The sequence below is a fragment of the Chiloscyllium punctatum genome, chromosome 24, assembly GCF_047496795.1.
Source record: "Chiloscyllium punctatum isolate Juve2018m chromosome 24, sChiPun1.3, whole genome shotgun sequence".
In the NCBI taxonomy this organism is placed as follows: Eukaryota; Metazoa; Chordata; class Chondrichthyes; order Orectolobiformes; family Hemiscylliidae; genus Chiloscyllium; species Chiloscyllium punctatum.
This window is the reverse complement of record NC_092762.1, coordinates 80,208,188-80,229,552: the sequence shown is the minus strand read 5'-3', so window position 1 is coordinate 80,229,552 and position 21,365 is coordinate 80,208,188. Positions and strand designations below refer to the sequence as shown.

General features: G+C 42.5%; 1 protein-coding gene across 2 annotated transcripts in view; it reads left to right on the top strand.

Moving 5' to 3' along the window:
• LOC140494736 (CUGBP Elav-like family member 4) overlaps positions 1-21,365 on the top strand; it is a 480,405-nt gene that overhangs the window by 424,245 nt on the left and 34,795 nt on the right. For both annotated transcript variants that reach the window (XM_072594282.1, XM_072594281.1), the window contains exon 7: positions 20,202-20,349. In XM_072594282.1, the coding sequence (XP_072450383.1) occupies positions 20,202-20,349 (148 nt within the window). The remainder of the gene's footprint in view (positions 1-20,201; positions 20,350-21,365) is intronic.

Genomic DNA, 21,365 nt, shown 5'->3' with positions numbered 1-21,365 from the left:
GCATCTTAGTTATTCTTTTTAAGATCTCTTTTGTCAATGTCTCAATGTTTGTTTGAATAAGATTAAGAGGTGCCAAATATTTGAGGCCTCTATTATTGATACTTTAATGGTCTGTCTGATTGACACTTTCATGGAGTTGTAGGAAATGTATTTAGAAAAGATTGTAAATGGGCGTTTTTTTTCTCTTCTGGCAGTTCCACATGTGTGATTGCTATACTATAGATTATTGGTCATACAGGCTCCAAATACCAGCTGAATGGATCACGGAGTTGGTATGGAAGATTTAAGGGTCCGTGGGAGAGTATGGATTTTTTATTCATTCCCAAGATATGGATAACATTGGCTATTTATCATTTATTGCCCAGTGGGCAATTAAGAGTCAACCATATTTTCTATAGGTCTGGAGTCACATGTGTAGCAGCCCAGGTAAGGACAGCGGTTTCCTTCCCCAAAGTGCCTCTTCCTGACAATCAGCAATGGTTTCATGGTGATCATCAGACTCTTGATTGCAGAATGTTATTGGGTTCATTCTGTTATGGCAGGAATTGAACTCAGGTCCCCAGAACATTAGAAACAAAAATTGCCGGAGAAACTCAGCAGGTCTGAGTGGAGAGAGAAACAGAGTCGAAATGTTAGTTATTCTTTCTGTGTGATGGGTGCCCTATGCTGTCTTCGGGATACAATAGACCTTTCAAAGAAGCCCAGTCAAATCTCTCAAGTGAAGACACAACAACTGGACTCTGCGTAGAGCTGCTGTCACAGTGCCGGGCCACAGCATTCATCTGTCCCTCAACCCCACTACATTTCTGGGAGATTACTTTGTTACTGATTAATAGTCTGATGATACCAGGCCATTGCCCCTCTGCGTTGGCAGTGCGTTGGAATGGAAGGGGCATGGGTAAGAACTTTTTGAACTAACCATTTTTCTTGAATCCAGACGATGTGATCCGTGAGTCATGTGACATTGGCTGCGTCCCACAAAAAATGCAGCAGGTTTAGGTGATGCCTCCTGCCACTGTGGAGGTGGCCAAGTTGGGATGGAAGATGCAAGCTCACTCTTAGCACTGAAAACTAGGATCACCGGAACAAAGTTTCAGGTCAATGACCTGCCTCAAAGTCTGTTTTTTAAAAAAAAGTTAAATATTAATTGAGATGAAATCGGAGCTGTTTCACATGACCTCCTTAAAGGAGAAAATCTCTGTTTTGTACATTTAAATTGAGCAACACAAACAGATGGGCTGTGAACTGACGCTGTAACTATCAGAATTACAATCATACAGTCACTGATAGGCAGTACTGTTTGAGTAAAACAGAAGTGTAAGTATGTGTTATGTGTGAAAATTATATGCATTTTAGATATCCCAAAGACAGCACAGGGCACCCATCACACAGAAAGAATAACTAACATTTCGACTCCTTTATTCTTCCACCTCCACAACACTGCTGCAGTGAAATTCCCCTATAATTTTGACTTCCCTCCCATTCCTAATTTTAACAATTTGCACTTCAAATAACCAAAACCATTAATGTACACATTCACCAGCTGCTTTGCAGCTGCTCAGTCACTGACAACCACTGATAACTGATTTCCCCAGTGCCGCTGTGGTTCATCTATAGCTGCCATCCTAACAGTTCGGTAACTCATGGCCACTTTGGGATAATTGTTTGGTGCCTGTTCCTTTTAGACCAGCGTTGCTCATTACGATTTAAATGCTTACCAACTTGTGGCTGTCACCATATTCATTACAAGTTGCAAAATCTGTACAAGGAATGATGTGAACTTGGTAACAAAATAATCTCCCAGAAATGTTAGTGGGGTTGCTGTTGCCCTGCACTGTGACAGCAGCTCTACGTAGAGTCCAGTTGTTGTGTCTTCACTTGAGAGATTTGACTTGACTTCTATTTCAGCTAAAGATCTATTGTATGACTGCAGTGCTGTAGGAGTCATTTCAGCTACACAAAGTCTTGGTTAGACTACATCTGCTTTCAGTTCTGGCTACCACTAGCGAGCGTAGATTAGCCATGGAGGGGTTGCAGCATAGATTTATCAGAATGATACCACAAGTCCAGAGGTTAAGCACAAAGAGAAGTTAAATAAACTATGAGAAAAGCAAAATACTGTGGACACTGGAGATCTGAAACAAAAAAAAAGTAAGTGCTGCAGGAACTCAGTAGATCGGCTTTGGTGATGCTGCAGCAATGTGGTTGATTCATAACTGGCTCCTGGGAAAGGATTGGCAATAAATTCTGACCTAGCCAGTGATAGCTTCATCCCATGAATGAATAAAAAAAGATAGAAGCAGAGTTAACGTTTCGAGTCCAGTGTGACTCTGCTTTGGAATTCCACTCTACAGTTCTGAAGAAGTCACATCAAACTCAAAACATTAATGTATGAATGGATGATATGAATGAATGATTTTTATTGTCACATATATTTTTCAGAGAGAAAAACAGTAGAATTAGCATTATTGTCACATGTACTCAAATGAGTACAGTGAAAAGTGTACAAATCAACATCTTTGGTACAGTGGTTAGATTAGATTGCCTACAGTTTGGACACAGGCCCTTCTGCCCAACAAGTCCACACTGACCCTCTGAAGAGTAACCCACCCAGCTCATTCCCCTAACCTATATTTACCCCTGACTAACACACCTAACACCATGGACAATTTATCATGGCCAATTCACCTGACCTGCACGTCTTTGGATTGTGGGAAGAAACCGGAGCACCTGAAGGAAACCCACGCAGACACGGAGAGAATGTACAAACTCCACACAGTCAGTCGCCTGAGGCGGGAATTGAACCCAGGTCCCTGGCACTGTGAGGCAGCATTGCTCACCACTATGCCACCTTGGTCTTCCAAGCTTTTCCATTGTTGCCATGATCTGGCGCCATTTTGAATTGTTTTAAGGATGATAAACAAAAAGAAAGATGTGGTTTAAAGAGATAGATGTTGCCAGACCTGCTTAATTTCTCCAGCACTTTCTGTTTCTATAAATGAACTGGGGTTTTTAACTGGAATTTAGAACGTTAACATAGGAACAGGAGTTGGCCAATCCATGTAACTCTCTAAGCCTGTTCTGTGATATGATAATTTAATAGTAGTTTACAAGACAATTATAGGAACAGATAGGCTGGTTTGATAGAAATAATCTCTGCCAGTTTAGGAATCTAGAATTAGAATAGTTGAAAATAAAGTCAGAGCCAGATCTTCAGGAGTGAAATTAGAAATCACTTCTTCACATAAAAGCTTGTTTGAAACCCTCTTCTGCAAACACAATTGGTGCCAAATTAATTGTTAATTTTGAAAATGTGATTCATTGAATTGTATTAGCCAGAGATATTAAGTGATATGAAAGGCTACAAATCAGACATTATCTTATTAAGTGATAGAAGAAACCCAAGAAGCATAATGGCTGAGTTCTGTTGCTATGAGACGCCAGCCTAGATAATCTGTGAAATGGGTTGTAAACACATAACTGTCTGACTCAGAGTCGGGTGTGTTAACACTGAGCCACAGTCAACACCTTAAGAGGGTAATTGTTGTTGATTTCCCACCATGAGGTCAAGCTCGAGGGGAGCATGGGTCAAATGAATTAGGGGCAGGAGTAGGCCATTCTAAAGATCTTGGCTGATCTGATTGCAACTTCAGTTCCACCGTCTTGCCTGCCTCCAATAGTTATCGTCTCCCTTGAGATTAAAAGCTACACTGACATGGCCTTGTTTTGACCTGTATTCCCTTGTAGTGAAGCTTCTGAGCTAAGAGAGGAAGAGCGCACGATTACCTGACACAATATTACTAAACCAAAATTCAGTCAGGAAAATGTACACTGCATTTATTTACATAGACTTTCCATATTTTCACTTTGAAAAATGGCAACCAGTAGCGTTCATAGACAACCATTCTCAATGCTCATAGTTTGTTAGTGAGCGTGCTGTTTTATAGCAGGTGCTAATTTACTCTAACCTTGGTGCAATGTGCAGTTGAATGTGGTAAACACTTGTCAAGCTGTGACTTTAACCGATCAGAAAGATTCCTCTTGCTTTTAAAAAGGCTCATTGTTTCTGATTAACTTCAGGCAGAACTCAGGAAGCCAAAGAGAAAAACAAATCTGAGGGTTTGGGGAATTGGCCGAGAATAGACTTGATCACCAACCAAAGTTGTGCGCCATTGACCGGCATGTCTTAGTGCTGGAAACCATTTTCATTTTAGTCCCACGTCATCATTAGAATCCTGGTTGGGATCTTCCCATTCTAGTTTCCACGAAGAACTACTCAGTGATCTTCTGAGCATCAGGCAGCTGATTGGTTGTGACTGAATTTCTACACGAGTTATGGCCCCAGATGAGGAGGCCCCATTTGCATGGAGCGTTTGGCCAATCAGAAGCAGACGGCGCCGTGGTGGAGGGCGTGGCTGTTGCTGTGAAAACTGTCCCCAGATCCCCCCACACCCCACGCCTAAGATGGAGGATTGGAGGGGTGGGGGTGGGGGTGGGGGTGTTTCTAGGGTTGGGGAGATGGGGGAGCGTGGATGTTCAAAATGAGGGCACTAGACCCAGCCTCTTGGCTTTGTGCAACTTAATGCAGATCGAGGAACAAAGCCTACATAAACTGACATCCTGCTCAAACTGGTTTCCCAGTTGTGTAGGCCGATGGTGGCCCCTCTGCCTCACCTAAAGCTGAAATAATTGCAACCCAGACAAAATATCTAACAAACAAACCCAAAGCATTTCTTACTTTTACAAGACTATATTACGTATACATGAGGCACTTCCTCTCCACAGATGCTGCCAGACCTGCTGAGTTTCTCTGGCAATTTCTGGTTTTGATACTTCCTGGTATTCTGGTCAATATTTATCCCTCAATCAACATCCCAAAAAAATATAGATTGTGTTTGGTCATTATTGTAATGCTGTCAGTGGGAGGCTATCTGTGCTCAAATCCTGCTTTTCTACATTACAACAGGGACTAAATTTCAAAAGTATTTCATCATTTGTAAAATGCTTTGTTCATGTAAATGCAACATATTTTCCTTCTCTCAGTAAACCTCACACCAAGGTCATGCGTTGAGTTGGGTCCTTTAGACTGTAGCTTATCAGGATGCATGATCTCGCATTGTGTAATTATTAATGATAAATGGATTATGATTTGGAACAATATGATAACAAGTAGGCTTCAGTGTGTCCTCTCCCTAACAGATTACCTTGTCAGATTCACTAATTCAGTGTCAACCATTTGACACCCTTCTGTCAGAGAGAATTGCAAAACAAACAAACAAATCTCCGCAGCCCAGCAAAGAGAAGCTTCAGAATGTATCTCTCATATCTGAAAGGTGACTTTGTGGATGGCTCAGTTGGTAAAAGCACAGGCTACAGTAGGACTTATGCATAAAGACCAGTGCCATGAACTCTGAGTTGATAGCACCCTCACCTCTCAGACTGAACCATATGCATTCAGTGCCTCTCCAAAGCTTGAGCATGAATGTTGGACTGATCCTGATATGTGACTGATGCACTGCTATTGGCGTTATTGCCTTTCAGTTATTTGGGACGTTAAACTGTGTGCTAGATTAATGTAAAAGCTCCCACTGGCACGGTTCAGAAAAGAGCTGGGAGTTCTCCTTGCTGTCCTCAGAACCACAGGAATGTCATATTGTGGAAGGAGGACATTCAGCCCCTCATATCTGCACTGTGTCCAGACCAATAATTATTTCTCAACTAACCTCACAAACACAGTCTTACTGCTGTTTGTGAGAGCTTGCTGTGTGCAAATTGATCCCTATGTTTCCTATGTTATAAGAGTAACTGCACTTCAAAAGTACTTAGTTGGCTGTAAAATGCCTTATTATGCCCTGAGGTTGTGCAAGGTGCTATGTGAATGCAATTTCAGCATGGTCCCTGCTTTAACCTGCAGTCTGTGTTTGATGATTAGAACTTGGTTGTTCTCCATCCTGGGACTCAAGAAGATTTGGAAAAGCAGTCAATATTTTCGATTCTTGGTCCCAGCAATTTTGAGTCAGAATGATGTACTAACATTGGAGGCAGTCTGGAGAATGTTTACTGGGCTGATGCCAGGCGTGGAAGGAATGCTTATGAAGAGAGGTTAAGTATGTCAGACCTGGAATATAGAAGAATTAGAGGTGACCTTATTGAAACATACAGTGTTCTTAAAGGATTTGACAGGATAGATGCAGAAAGGTTTTTTCCCCTTCTGGGAGAGTCTAGGAACAGAGGGAATAATCTCAGGGTAAGGATTCCCCCATTTATGACAGAGATTAGGAGGAAGTTCTTCACTCAGAGGGTTGTAAATCCATGGAATTCTTCATCCCTGAAGGCTGTTGAGACTGGGTCATTAACTATATTCAAGGCTGAGATAGATTTTTAATCAGTAAGGGGATCAAAGGTTATGGGGATAAGGCAGGAAATTGGAATTGAGGATTATCAGATCAGCATTGATCTCAATGAATGCTGGAGCAGCCACCAAGGGCTGAATGGCCTACTTGTGTTCTTATGTCTTATGGTCTTAACCCCTGTGCAGGAAAGGGAATGGAGTTAGAAAGCTCAGTTGTGCAGGCCTTTGGGAGAGATCACTTTGCTAACTATAAAAGAGAATTAGGCATTCACATCACAAAACTCCTGAACTTTTATCTTGGAATGTGCGTGTAACTTTGGGATTTGGGGTACGATTGTGTAGATTGGCAGCTGGTATTGGATCCCAATAAGTCTGTGTGATGTTGCTTCTCCTTTCCATTGTAGCTGTTTAATGAAGGTGTGCCAAGTTTCAAATAGGATGGTAGGGAGGTTTGCACAAAGCCCCCTGACGTGGAACAGCCTTGGGTTAAAGGAGAAAACGGAAGACCCCATTATGGGGTGAGTGTCTCCTTCTTTCAAGGACTGGAGCCTATAGTTAGAGCATATTGTTAGAACAGAGCAGAGTTTTACTCAACATCCAAACCATGGCACACCTTACCTCGTGATACTTGTTCCTGAGCTGGGTGTGTCAGAAAAGAAGAAAATACTAACATTAGGGTGGCACGGTGACTCAGTGTTAGCACTGCTGCCTCACAGTGCAAGACCCCTGGTTTGATTCCACCCTTGGCTGACTGTCTGTGTGGAGCTTGCACATTTTCCCTGTATCTGTGTGGGTTTCCTCTGGGTGCTCTGGTCTTCTCCCACAGCCCAAAGATATGCAGGTTAGGTAGATTGGCCATGCAAAATTGCTCAGTGTCAAGAAATGTGAAGACTAGGTAGGTAAGCCTTGGGAAATGCAGCATTAAAGGGATAGATTAGGGAGTTGGGTCTGGCTGGGATGCTCTTCAGAGGGCTGTGTGGACTTGTTGGGCTGAATGGCCTGCTTCCACGCTGTAGGGAAAAAGCATCTTGATTTGTGAGGGTGAGGTTAGAGATTCAGGTTTATGATGCTGGATTAGTAATGTAGCGTATGAGATCCCATTGTGACAAATCCTGAGATGAGGACATCACCATGGCGATTGCTTTTGTGCTGGGGAAATGTCCAACTGGTCAGCCATTGAAACTAATGAAGCTCCAAGCTTTACCCCCTGTTTAACTTTTCATTCCTTCAGGGCATCCTGGGGGCATAAGTAAAACCTTTCCAGTGCTGCATGACACAGGATGTTGCTGGGGTTTTGGGGGAGAGGCTGAATAGACTGGAGCTGTTTTCCCTGGAGTGTTGGAGGCTGAGGGGTGACCTTATAGAGGTTTATAAAGTCATGAGGGGCATGGATAGGGTGAATAGCTAAGGTCTTTTCCCCAGGGTGGGGGAGTCCAAAACTAGAAGGCAAAGGTTTAAGGTGAGAGGGGAAAGATTTAAAAGGGGCCTATGGGATAACTTTTTCACACAGGGGGTGGTGCGTGTTTGGATTGAGCTGCCAGAGGGAGTGGTGGAGGCTGATACAATTACAACATTTAAAAGCCATCTGGATGGGTATATGAATAGGATGGGTTTAGAGGGATGTGGGCCAAATGCTGGTAAATAGAAATAGATTTACTTAGGAAATCTGGGCGAGTTGGGTGTGTTACCGTGATGTACAAATCTATTACGCACTAGGAACAGTTTTATAAGGAAAACATAGAAATGGCTGCTCACATCAAAGAAGTGTTAGAGTGAACACAATGAGACAGCAGTGCACACTGAACAGAGAAATAATTATTTGCAAAGAAACAAAGGTGTGGGCAAAGAAAACACTGTGGGCAAGTCGCGGTGTCAACACCTCTAGGCTACACCAGTCGGGTTCAAGTGTTTTACAATATGAAGAAAAGATTCATTTTGGAAAAATGTAAAGCCTTTTTAAGCAGATTATTGTACACAGGATGGTGGAGTTTTGAAAGTGAAGAAAGAGAGCAAGATAAAGGTGTGGCCTGAGACAGCAGCCTCCCAATGTGAAGCAAGGAGACGAGCTCTCATGGGGAATTTGTAGGTGAGGACAGGAATTTATATCGAACCGTGGATCCACGCCACAGAATTATAAGTATTAGGGCCCACAACCCCCTCCCTGGGATATTAATGTACTTGTACATTTGTCCTACATCTGCTTAGGCAAAAGTTTTAACCCTTCCCTGCTAAACAGCATCCTGCTAAGGAGGGCTTTCAGACAAACGTGCTCAGCCAAAGCAGAATTGCAGGCTGCTTCAGCACAGAAAGGGTTAATCAGTTTGTCCCTTTTTAACAATAGAGAGCTGCCTGTTGTCAGCTTTATAACAAACATTATTTATGCATATTAAAAATGACAAACATCCATACTTCATAATGATCCACAGAGTGGTGCTGACATCATCGAGACAAGCTAGGGAACAATCACCCCAATAAGCAATTAAAATGCATATCAGCAAGGACCCATCAGGTTTCATTTCCACACTAATTTATCTTGGTAAATAGACAACGGATGTCCCTCATTCATCAAGATGATAAAATTATGCAAATGATAAATGAGTTTATAGATAGCTTCACCGCATCTTGTTGTAATGGATGATTCGATGTAGATGATAGTTCTGTCATGCACAACCCAGGCGACTTTGTCTCTCTCCCTCTCTCCCTCTCTCCCTCTCTCGCTTTCACTTATGTGACAGTCTTACTAAACATAAATAACTATTTACTGAAGACAGGGCTGCTAATTTAGGGCAATGTTTTTGTGTGTTTTTAATCGTCTCTTAACGTGCTGTTGAGAGAAGACAGAAGATGTTACTCCTGGTTAAACACAGTTTTGGGGAAGGGAAAGCATTGTGTCTGCTGGTTCCTTGTGACTCTTTGAGATTAAACAGACACCACACCGCAGACTTTGTTCCCAGGACTACACTATTGTACCCTTGCCGATGGTTTTGTATAGATGCCTAATGCAGTGGTGCCAAAGCTTTCTCTCTCCCTGTTATTTCAACAGAAGACCCAATGGTCAATATGAGTTAAAATAGTGGGTAAAAACAATCTGCCACAAGAGTGCAATTGCATCCTAGGTCTGTAATCTCAGACACTATGCTCTGGTTGAGATGTTACCTGCAATTCCTTAATCTTCTTAAACAAAGCATCTTCTTAATGTTTGTGAAAAGGAGGAATTTCTTCTTTCAGAGGGCTGTGAGTATTTGGAAACCCTTGCCACAGAGAGCTGTCGGAGTGGAGTCCTTGTGTGTAGTTAAGGCTGAGATAGATCGAGTCTTGGTCAGTCAGGGAATCAAGGGTTATGGAGCAAGGGCAGAAGTGTAGAAGGTGAGGAGTATTGGATCAGCCATTGATCCTACGGAATGTCAGAACAGGCTGTAGGGGCGAAATGGTCTGTTCCTATGTCTTATGGACTAATCTAGATGTTCTAATCTAGATGTTCAAAATTACTAGGGCATTGAAGAAAGGGGCAAGTGTCCTCTGGTGGGGTTGGGAGGTCAAGGAGAAAGGATACCTACCTTAAAAAGCTGGAACTCTATCTCCTCAGCAACTGTTGAGACTGGGGGTCAATTGAAAATTTCATAACTGAGACTATTTGATGTTGTACAAGATATTTAACTCAGAGCAATAAAAGAATGCTGCTAGTTTTTAGATGTCTAATGGGTTTTATTCAAAGTGCTTTAAAGTGTCTGCTTCATGCTTTTAGCTCTTTGCTCCCACAGTTTATTACTTCTGTCTGTGTCCACACCCATGCTTCACTTTAGCACAGTGAACATTAATAGTAAACAGACTCACATACTCAAATAGAGAACAGTTGAACACTGTAGCAAATGTCTGTTTGGCAAGGGTTATTAAACTTCCCTGAACCGGTACATAGAGGTAAGACACAGATTAGCCATGATCCAAACAGATTGCAAAACTAATCATGAATGGCCTCCTTTTTCTATGTTTCTTGTGGAGGTCCAATAGATGTTTTAAAAATCAGGTAGGGTTCCGATGCAACAACCAGGATAAGAATTTCTTCTGAGGTTGGGGGATCAATGACAAGGAGAAATCAGTTTTTTTTTGTTTAGTCGTTCGTGGAATGTGGATGTCATTCACAAGGCCAATGCTTGTTGCCCAATTGCCTTTGAGAAGATGGTGATGAGTTACCATAAGGTGGTGTCAAAGGAGCCTTGGCAAGTTGATTGAGTGCATCTTTGAAATGAGGGGTGATTAACGACAAACCAATTTTGCAATGAAACAGTTCCACCATCCTCCCCACAGTGGGCTGTGTGTCCAGAGGTCAACTGGAAAATTCCAGTCAACCTCAGACACTGAGCTTTAATAGGCCTTTCAAATTAACAATTGACAAATCCCCAATTTTAATGACACCACAACTGATGCTATTCCTTTAGCTGTCCTGATCTAAAACTCAGGAACTTCTTGCCGATTTCTTTCTGCCTCACTACTTCATCTTCCTCTTTTCAGATAGTCCTTAGAAACTATGTAGTGTAGATGGTAGTGTAGATGAGCAGAGAGATCTCAGTGTCCATGTACATAGATCCCTCAAAGTTGCCATCCACGTTGATAGGGCTGTTAAGAAGGCATTCGATGTGTGAGCTTTTATGAGTAGAGAGAAGGAGTTTCGGAACCATGAAGTCATGCTGCACCTCTACAAAACTCTGGTGTGGCCGCACTTGGAGTATTGCGTGCACTTCTGGTCACTGCATTATAGAAAGGATATGGAAGTTTTGGAAAGGGTTCAGAAGACATTTACCAGGATGTTGTCTGGTATGGAGGGAAGGTCTCATGAGGAAAGGTTGAGGGATTTGAAGCTGTTTTCGTTAAAGAGAAAGTTGAGAGGTGACTTAATTGAGACACATAAAATAATCAGAGGGTTAGATAGCTTGGACAGTGAGAGCCTTTTTCCAAGGGGGGTGATGGATAGCACAAGGGGGCATAGCTTCAAATTGAGGGGTGATAGATATAGGACAGATGTCAGAGGTGGTTTTTTTACTCAGAGAGTTGTAGGAGTGTGGAATGCACTGGCTGCAACAGTTGTAGACTCGCCAACTTTATGGGCATTTTAATGGTCATTAGATAGGCATATGTATGAGAATAGAATATGGATTAATTGGGCTTCAGATTGGTTGCACAGGGCAGCGCAACATTGAGGGCCGAAAGACCAGTACTATGCTGTAATATTCAATGTTCTAAACCTTTGGTCATCCCATGTGATTTAATACCAGTTTTTGTTTTATAATGCTTCTGTGTAGCTTCTTAAATTGTGTTATGAGTTAAAGGTGCTGTATAAATATAAATTGTCCTTAGTGTTGAATCAATCACAGTTCATGGAGGAGTGTTCCATACTCCTACCACATTGTGCCTGGAAATATTTCAGATTTCTGTCTTCAAAGATCTGGCTTTAACTTTTAGACCGTGGGCCAGAGATTTAGAGAAATCTCTCTATGTAGGTTGCTTTCCACCATAACTAATTGGTGTTTGACATTTTGGGGACATCAGAGTGGTTAAAAAAAAGTGCCATTTCAATGCAAATACTTTTTCCCTTGCCTTTGTTATTTGTTGATTTGTTTGAATCATGTAGATCTGAAAGTTCAAATTTTTCATACCCTTGGTGGAGGAATGTGTGATCAGAAACCTGAAACGCTTTAGTATCAGCAACTTGAAACGTTTGCAGGTTGGCGGAGTCATTAAGTTAAACTTTACATCTGGTCCCTGTAGCTCCAAAGAGCTAACTGTTGAATAAAGGTAAACATCTTGTTTAGTGGAGTTACATTTTGGGGAATTTAGATAGGGACGTGAGGAAACAGAGAAGAATCGACAGATATATTGGTTGAATTAGATAAAATGAGGTTGGAGGAAGCTTGTGTGCAGTATAAACACTAGTACGGACCAAATGGGCCAAATGGACTGCTTTTGTGTTTGTACTCCTGAATAAGTGATACAGAGAGATGTCTTTGTTGCTTCACATTTCTCTTGAATTGAACAGATTAATTAATTGATGTTGGAGTGTGATTAACTGAAAAATATTGTTTATTCTTGTGAGCTGTGCGCATATCCTTTGAAATGCCAATGCAGGCATTTCCTATTTGTTCCTGCATTGTTTGACTGTTGAACGTTTGAACAATCTACAGACTTTCTTGATTGAGCCATGATTCTTGGTTTTCTTTTGTTCATTTGTGGGATGTGAGAGTTGTTGGCTGGGCCAGCATTTGTTGCCTGTTGCCCCTTGAGAAGGTGGTGGTGAGCTGCCTCCTTGAACCATTGCAGTTAACCTGTTCCTTTGGGAACAATTTCTTATCCATTTAATGATTTACTCACAACGTTTGGTGAAATTAATAGACCTTCCTTTGAAACATTACCTAAAAACCTTTTGGAAGTCAAATATTTTGTTTATTCTTGCACAGAACATGTTTATTCTTGCACTGTGTAGCTTACTCATTCCCAATTGCCCTTGAGAAGATTGTTTTCACTGGCAGGTGAAACTAGAACAAGGAGACATAGCCTCAAAATCAGAGGGAACAGATTTACGACTGAGTTAAGGAGGAACTTCTTCACCCAAAGGGTTGTAAATCTATAGAATTCGCTGCCCAGTGAAGCAGTTGAGGCTACCTCATTGAATGCTTTTAAGGCAAAGTTAGATTTTGAGCAATAAAGAAATTAAGGGTTATGGTGAGAGGGCTGGTAAATGGAGCTGAGTCCACAAAAAGATCAGCCATGATCTTATTGAATGGCGGAGCAGGCTCGATGGGCCAGATGGCCTACTCCTGCTCCTCGTTCTTATGTTCTTCTGTTTCTTAAGATGGTGGTGAGCTGCCTTCCTGAGCAGCAGATGTCCCTGGGCTGTAGGTGCTGTTAAGGAGGCACTTCCAGGATTTTGACCCAGCGATAGTGAAGGAACAGACAGCACTAAGGCTCAACGTCGAGATGGTGTGTGACTTAGAGGTGGTGTTGTTTCCATGTATCGGTATTCCATGGAGGGGGTAGATTGGAGACTGGAGAGGAGAGTTTAAAATACTCACGTGTGGAGGTAACAAAGACTCAGGCAAGAGTTTCAAGCAGCAGATCAGCTGGGGTGGGGCAGAGGAGTCTTCTGATCAATGTTCACTCTAGGCCTCACAGCTACTTTGAGGTTCCAAACACAATGATCATGGGATCATAAGTGATAGGATCAGAATTCAGGCATTCAGCCTGATAGACAATGCCAAGGCATTGACGTCTGGTTACCCTGATCAGGGACCTCCGACATTTGTGCACCAAAAAAAGAGAATAAGTGGGAGTATTGATTGTGATGTTCTGGAATTGGCAGTGGATGGGTTAAAAGTTTCTCTCCTGCACATTAGTAAAGAAAAATGCCTAGCATCAAATCTGCATAAAATATGAGAGTTAATATTTCCATGGATGGTGAAACACTAACAACAATGGATTTGGAATGGAGAAAGAAGGAAATCATAAGGTAATTTCACACAAGAGTTCATGAGAATGTGGGACAAATATAGGGATTGAAAACACTTGCCAAAAATAATAGCCCCTTTAGACCAAGAGAACAAATTGATTCCTCACACAAAACATTTAATGGGAATCTAGTTTATTTAAGATGATTTCAGAAAATAGTTATGGATTTGAAATGTTTGTAAAGAAATGATTTTGTTTTTAAAAAGGCAACAGTTGTTCAGTCGCTATATCGCTAACAAGCAAATGCTTCACTAATATCTACAACTGCATTACTTTATTAAGGAACAGCACTAAGGCTTAACGTTGAGAGGGTGTGTGTCTTAGAGGTGGTGTTGTTTCTATGTATCGGTATTCACATATAGTCAGCCAAAGTGGTATGTTCCTTTTGATTGTTGGTCCCATTTTAGCTTTATTTTGGGTCTTTAGTTTTACTTCTTATTTTCCTAACTTATACTATATACCTTATTTTCTTTATTTGCTTTCTTCTTGGTACCAAAGATTTGTACCTAGGTGCTTTATATTTAAGATGGCACTGTGTGCTGGTGACATTGTACATTTCTCACTGTACTCCTGTTCCTTTGTAACTTGATTACACATGATAATAAATGCAATTCTAATTCTAATTACCATTTCCAACCATCATTCAGTTCCCACTTCATGAGATTTCCTTCAAACATTTCATTGGGATTGTCTTCCCCTCATCGTAGTACCCAGTCTGTCATGAACCAGTTAGTTTACTGTATTCTCAGACCACAACCACCCCCTGCAGCTTCTTTTAAAAGCACAGTGCACTATGATAGTCTGGGCTGTTTGTTGAGTCTGTTATTTGAATCCATCGAGAAAGCTGTTTGTCTCTTTCACACTCTCCAGGCATTTTCCATTAGGAAAAGACTCTTGAAGCCAATCTTCCAATCCCTTGTGTCCATAACAAGCAAACAGCGGTGTCACTCACTTTGTCTGTTTTATCTCTCCCCTTTTTTTGTCTCTTGGTTCAGCACTGGGTTTATTTTGGAAAGTCTGTTGCAGTTAATTTTTATTGCAGGTCATAATTGGTAAGGTAGTGTTTTCAAAAAAGTTTTGTTTTGTTCTGCACAGTGTTATTAATTCAATCAGGATTAGACCAATACTTGATGAAGAAAAATATTTATGTTTTCAAGAAAAGAGCAGAGAAATGGGTGAGTTGGTGCAATATGGAACTAATATCAGCTGGAGTGCAATACATTTGCCTTTAACCTGTTGTGATTGTTATACGGAGGAACCTGTTTATGAGAAACGCATTGTCTGCACAGAACCAGTAACCCAAGAGATTTGAAAGGGGTGAGGACAGTCTTGAAAAAGATCTTCCACAATTACCAAGAAGCCATTAATCAAATGCATGGCATACTCCAGTGAGAGACTGCCTAACAACCCTTGACAAATATAGTGTTGTATATAATAGGAGAAAAGGTTCTAACCGAAGAGGGAAAAGCAAGATCGTTTGTGAAAATCCAAAATCACCGCAGCTTAGCAACAGAAACAGGGAGTTATCCAACAGTGACAACATATTCATCTTGGAATTTGAGAAAGGTTGTCCAGTTTTCTTTCATGTTGCTTTCATTGCTCCAGTTGCCTTATTCCCAGAGCTGACAGTCAGTGCAGCAACTCCATGGGTGTTCTCTCTGTGTCAAATGCACAAGTGTATTTCAGCTGAAGACGTGTGTGTGCGTTGGAGATGTTTTTGAATGCAAGACACTAATATGTTAAGAAATAGCTCTAATTCTGAGTTGCAGTTCAGAATCCAGACTTTATAAAACCAGTTCTACATGAACTTGGTAAAGACACCTATGGTATTGCCACACAGTAGGTGTTTTTCACAGATAAAAGGTGAGTACAGTAGTACTAATTGAATTCATAAAATGATAGAATTCGTACAGTGTAGAAGCAGGCAGTTTGGCCCATTGAGTCCACACTGTCCCCTCCTGAAGAGGATTCAGACCCATCTCATTAACTCTGCATTCCCAATGGCTAACCCAGCTAGCCTGCACATTGCTGGAGTCTATGGACAATTTCCCATGGCTAATCCGTGTAACCTGCACATCTTTGAACTGTGGGAGGAAACCAGAATACCCAGAGGAAATCCACACAGACGTGGGGAGAATGTCCAAACTCCACACAGGCAGTCACATGAGGCCGGAATCAAACCCAAGTGCCTGGTGCCCTAAGGCAACAGAGCTAACTACTGAGCCACCATGCCACCCCATTGGTGTGGAATTGGTGCAGTCTTGGTGGGCTGAAGGGCCTGTTCCTGTACTGTACTGTTCTTTGTTCTTTTGCAAACCAGCACTTAAACTCAACACCTTCTACCTGCCTCACAATCCATCCTGCTTTTAACATTCTTCCAAATGTTGACCCATTTTATGATGATGAAGACACTACGTAGATACTAGTTGTTGTTGAAAAGAGTTCTTCTTCCTTCTCTATTCCATGATTTGCTCAATGCTTTTTGTTTAGTTAAAAGACTTCCATTTGAAACATAGCCTAAAATCTATGTTCATTCTTCTGTAGAATGTGGGTGTCAGTATCTGGGCCAGCTTTGGCTACCCATTCCCGATTACTCTTGAGAAGTTCGTAGTGAGCCACCTTCTTAAAATGTGGTGTCGGTGCTATTAGGGAAGGATTTTGACTCAGCCACAGTGAAGGAACAACCAAGATGAGATGTGGCTTGGAGAGGGACTTGCTGGTGATGGTGTTCCTGTGTATCTGCTGGTTACCTGCTGGCTGCTGTCCTTCCAAGTTCCTATGTATCTGTTGCCTATGTCCTTCTAAGTGTTGGAAGTCTCAGGTTTGGAAGGTGCTGCCTAAGGAGCCTTGATGAATTTCTGCAGAACTTCTTGCAGATGGTACAGACGGCTATTGCTGAGTGTCGGTGGTGAAGAGTGTGGTTGCTTGTGGATGTGGCGCCAATCAAATGGGCTGCTTTGTCACAAATGGCATCAATGGCTACCGAGCATCGGTGAGGGAAGGAGTCAGTGTTTGAAATGGTGAATGGTCTACACAGCATTTGAGGGTAAGGTAGAAGCAAATGACTGCGGATGCTGGAATCTGTACTGAAAACAACAGCTCTGTACTGAAAACAACAACTCTGTAAACCACAGTGGGTCAGGCAGCATCCGTGGAGAGAGAGCCAACTAGACTTGAAATGTTAGCTTGCTCTCTCTCCACAGATGCTGCCCGATCCATTGCAATTGCCAGCATTTTTTGTTTTCAGTTGAGGATTTGCATAGGCAGGAATGACTGCACCTCCAACCACATTCAAGAAGCCTGACATCATCCAGGACAAAGTAGACCATCCACCATTTTAAACACTGACTGCTTCCCTCACCGATACTCGGTAGCCATTGATAGCATCTGTGACAAAGCAGCCCATTTGCATCTTGTAGATAGTACACACTGCTGGCTACTGAGTGTCAGTGATGGAGGGAGTGGATGCATGTAAATGTGCTGCCAATCAAACGGGCTGCTTTGTCCTGAGTATTTGCAACAAACAAGAGTAAATCTGTTTAATGCACATCACTTACATCACTGGCTAATAATTTTATAAATGACACCAGTGCGCCCATGCTGAGTGGTGACACCCCGAAGTGTTTATCCATGTGGGTATGAAAGTCAGTCTATCATGTAGGACGTACAAACAGCTAAAGGTTAATGAGTATGTGACACAAGCCCCTGATAAACACTGTAATAATCCAAACAGGATTTCCAGCAATAGCCCCTAAAAATATTGTAATCATCAACTGCAGGAAAAAGAACATGGCTTGTGTTTAGAACTCCAACAAATATTTCAATGCATTTCACGTAAAAATCAGGTTGGAGGTTTTATCAGGTAACATCTTGCTTCTTAAATCAGTCAGCTGAGATAAACAGCATTTTTTTCTATCATCCTTCTCCAATATCTTTGTTGCCCTGAAAGCAAAATGGAAAAAAAGCAAGCAGAACATTTCATTGAATGCTCCTGAAGGTTGACTGTACGTTGAGCAATCTTTACAATGGGAGTTACGGCAGCCATCTTGGAACTGTTGCTCTGTTCCTTCTTTCTTTTTCAAAGTCTCCCCCACCATTTGCCCAAAAACACTTGGAATTGTTTCATTTCTTACTTTTGTGCAGCTTAAAGGGGCTTTCTCTTTAGTTTTATTAATAGGTGTTTGTTTTACCCTCTTTGTTTTCCCATGGGATGTGGGCATGTCGTCCCTAATTGCCCCTCAGACTGAGTGGCTTACTTAGCCATTTCAGAGGGCAGTTAAGAGTCACCTATATTGTCATGGGTCTAGAGTCCCATGTAAGAATAGATCAGATAAGGACAGCAGATTTGCTTCTTGGAAGAACATTATTGAACCAGATGGGTTTTTACGACAATATGTGCATCATAGCTACTGCAACTGAGATTAGCTTTCAATTCCAGATGTTATTAATTGAATTCAAATTCCACCAGCTGTTAAACCCATGTCCGCAAGCAACATTCTGAGGCTTTTGTTTCAATTGTCAGTGACCTTAGCTCTACACCACCATCTCCTCATGACGATGTGACTTTGACTCCTGCAGCGTATTTTACCTGATGTGACAATGCTTGTGTTATCCCTCATCACATCAGCAACTGGCCGTGGAAATTGCAGTCTTGAAGAACCCAATGTATATTTATTACGACCAACTGTCGTGTGTAAACATTACATTCACCAGCATCTCAATGTCTGGGCTAACGTTCAGCAATTAGATTCCAACAGAACAGCATGCTTCCAATTGTGCTCCATGCTTCAAGTGATCTGTAGTAAGATAGTGTCTGAGACCTTCATATCCACTGGCAACATGCTATGGGAGCAAAGTGATATTGTGAGTGTATCTCTTAAAGGTATGCGGATCATGAGACTTGACACAGAAGTTAGTTCATTCGTCGAATGTGCAGGGGAATGGGAAGAGGGAAGGTGAGTAACATTCCGTGAACTGCTCCTTCAGAGTCATAGAGTCATAGAGATGTGCTGCATGGAAACAGACCCGTTGGTCCAACTTGGCCATGCCGACCAGATATCTCAACCCAATCTAGTCCCACTTGCCAGCGCCCGGCCCATATCCCTCCAAACCCCCTCTATTCATGTACCCAACCAGATGCCTTTTAAATGTTGCAATTGTACCAGCCTCCACCACTTCCTCTGGCAGCTCTTTCCACACACGTACCACCATCTGTGTGAAAAAGGTGCCCCTTAGGTCTCTTTTAAATCTATCCCCATTCACCCTAAACCTGTGCCCTCTAGTTCTGGACTCATCTATTTATCCTATCCATGCCCCTCGTGATTTTATAAACTTCTATAAGGTCACCCCTCAGCCTCCGATGGGCCTGAATGGACATGATGGGAAAATAGCCTTCCTTTCAATTGTGACAATTCTATGATCCTGTCATTCTGGGTGTTGCTTGTTTCTGCTGCAGAGTATTTTCTTGGAGTTCACTTGTAATCTTATCCCGGGAGATTAGCTTTTAACTCACAGACACCCCAGAGCAATCTTGGAGGCCTGGCGATCCCACACAGAGTAAGTTAATTTGAAAAGCAGTGAACAGTCTTGGGTTGTGGGAGTTCTGTTGGTGTATTAACCTCCTGCCTCTGGGTCATGTGCTGGGTCTTGCCCTGGGCATCTCCTTGGCCTGTTGCTCACTGCATCAGTCTCCATATCTCAATAGTACGAACCTGCCTGTAATGTAATTTTGTTCAGAAGCATTACAAACAGAGAATACTGGAATGAATCTGCAGGTCAGGCAGTGTCTGTGGAGAAAGGAGCAGAGGCCATGTTCCAGGGAAAGGGAGAAAGGAAGAGAGGGTAGATCTCTGACAGGGTGGAAGAGAGGGGGAATTTAAAAGGATAGTGGGGGAAGGGAAAGGACAGTGGTGACGGAAGATGTAAAGCAACAGAAGATGGCTCTCAAAGAGATGCAATTGGAGTATTTTAAGGTTATTGTCAAAGCCCAATTTCAAGTTGAGTCATAGAACTAATTGTCTGTGTCTAAATAGTCTCCTGGACACGTGAGTGGACGAATCAGCCAATTTCCCACCACATATCCTTCCTCAGTTTAAGGGAAAAGTCACCCACTGTCTCAGCCACAAATGCAAAAGCAAGTGTGGTTTAAAAATGAAAAGGAAAGCAATTACAGGGCCCGGGGACCACAGCAGGGCAGGGGTGTGGCTTACCTTGTTTGCTTTTTTGCAAAGAGCTAGCACAAAGATGATGGGTGAAATGGCCTCTGTCAGTGCTGTCCAATCCTGTGGATAGTGGGTTCCTGGAGAAATGAAGCTTGGGCTGAAATTGATTAATTTTTCTTTTCTCTCTGCAGCTGATGCAGCAACAAGCAGCTATCATGGCAGCCAGTACACACACTGGATACCTAAACCCTACTGCTGCCTTCCCCACTGCGCAGATGCACCACATGGCTGCAATCAACCTGAACGGACTGGCAGCTGCACCACTCACACCCACATCAGGTAAGGCCTCCTTACCCACCTGGGCAACACACCTGAGAGTAAGGGCCAGATCCCCACCTCCCCGAAATGTTCTAGTCCCCTCTCACGGGAGGGAAATGGGTAACAGACCATCAGCCACAGCCCTCTTGTGCCAGCTCCCCCACCTCCCGTATAACACCCGATGAAATGTGCACCTGACCAGCATTCCCTCTCAGGCATCTGGAATGTTCCAGGCAGTGCAACAACAGGCCACACATGTGCACCACTGGCGACAGGATGTGCAGCTACATTGGCAACCTTAAAGGCATCACATGGAACAAAACAAAGGTCTTACCTATTGGAGAGAAATTTCTGGTAATATAGCACATGTGTGTGCATACACACACACAGTCTCTCATACACACATGCACGTACACACAGTCTCTCATACACACATGCACGTACACACAGTCTCTCATACACACATGCACGTACACACACAGACTCTCATTCTCACACAGACTCTCATACTCACACGTACGTGTGCACACACACAGACTCTCATACTCTCATGCACACATGTGCACAGACACAGTCTCTTTCACACACAAACAGTCTCATACACATATGTGCACACACGCACATACACACACAGACTCTCATGCGCACACACAGTCTCTCATACACATACATGCATACACAGACACAGTCTCTCTCTCAGACACACACAGTCTCATACACACACATACACACACACACACACACAGACTCCCATTTATACACATGCACACAGACTCTCATACATACAAGCATGTGGCACACACACACATGCACAGACTCACACAAGCACATGCACACACAGACACAGTCTCTCTCTCTCTCTCTCTCTCTCACAATCAATCTCATACACACACAATCTCACACACACACAATCTCACATATAGTCACACACACAATCCCATACACACACACAATCTCACACACACAGTCTCTCACACGCATGCACACAGAGTCTCATACAGACACACACTCTCTGTTTTATACGCACACAGTCTCAA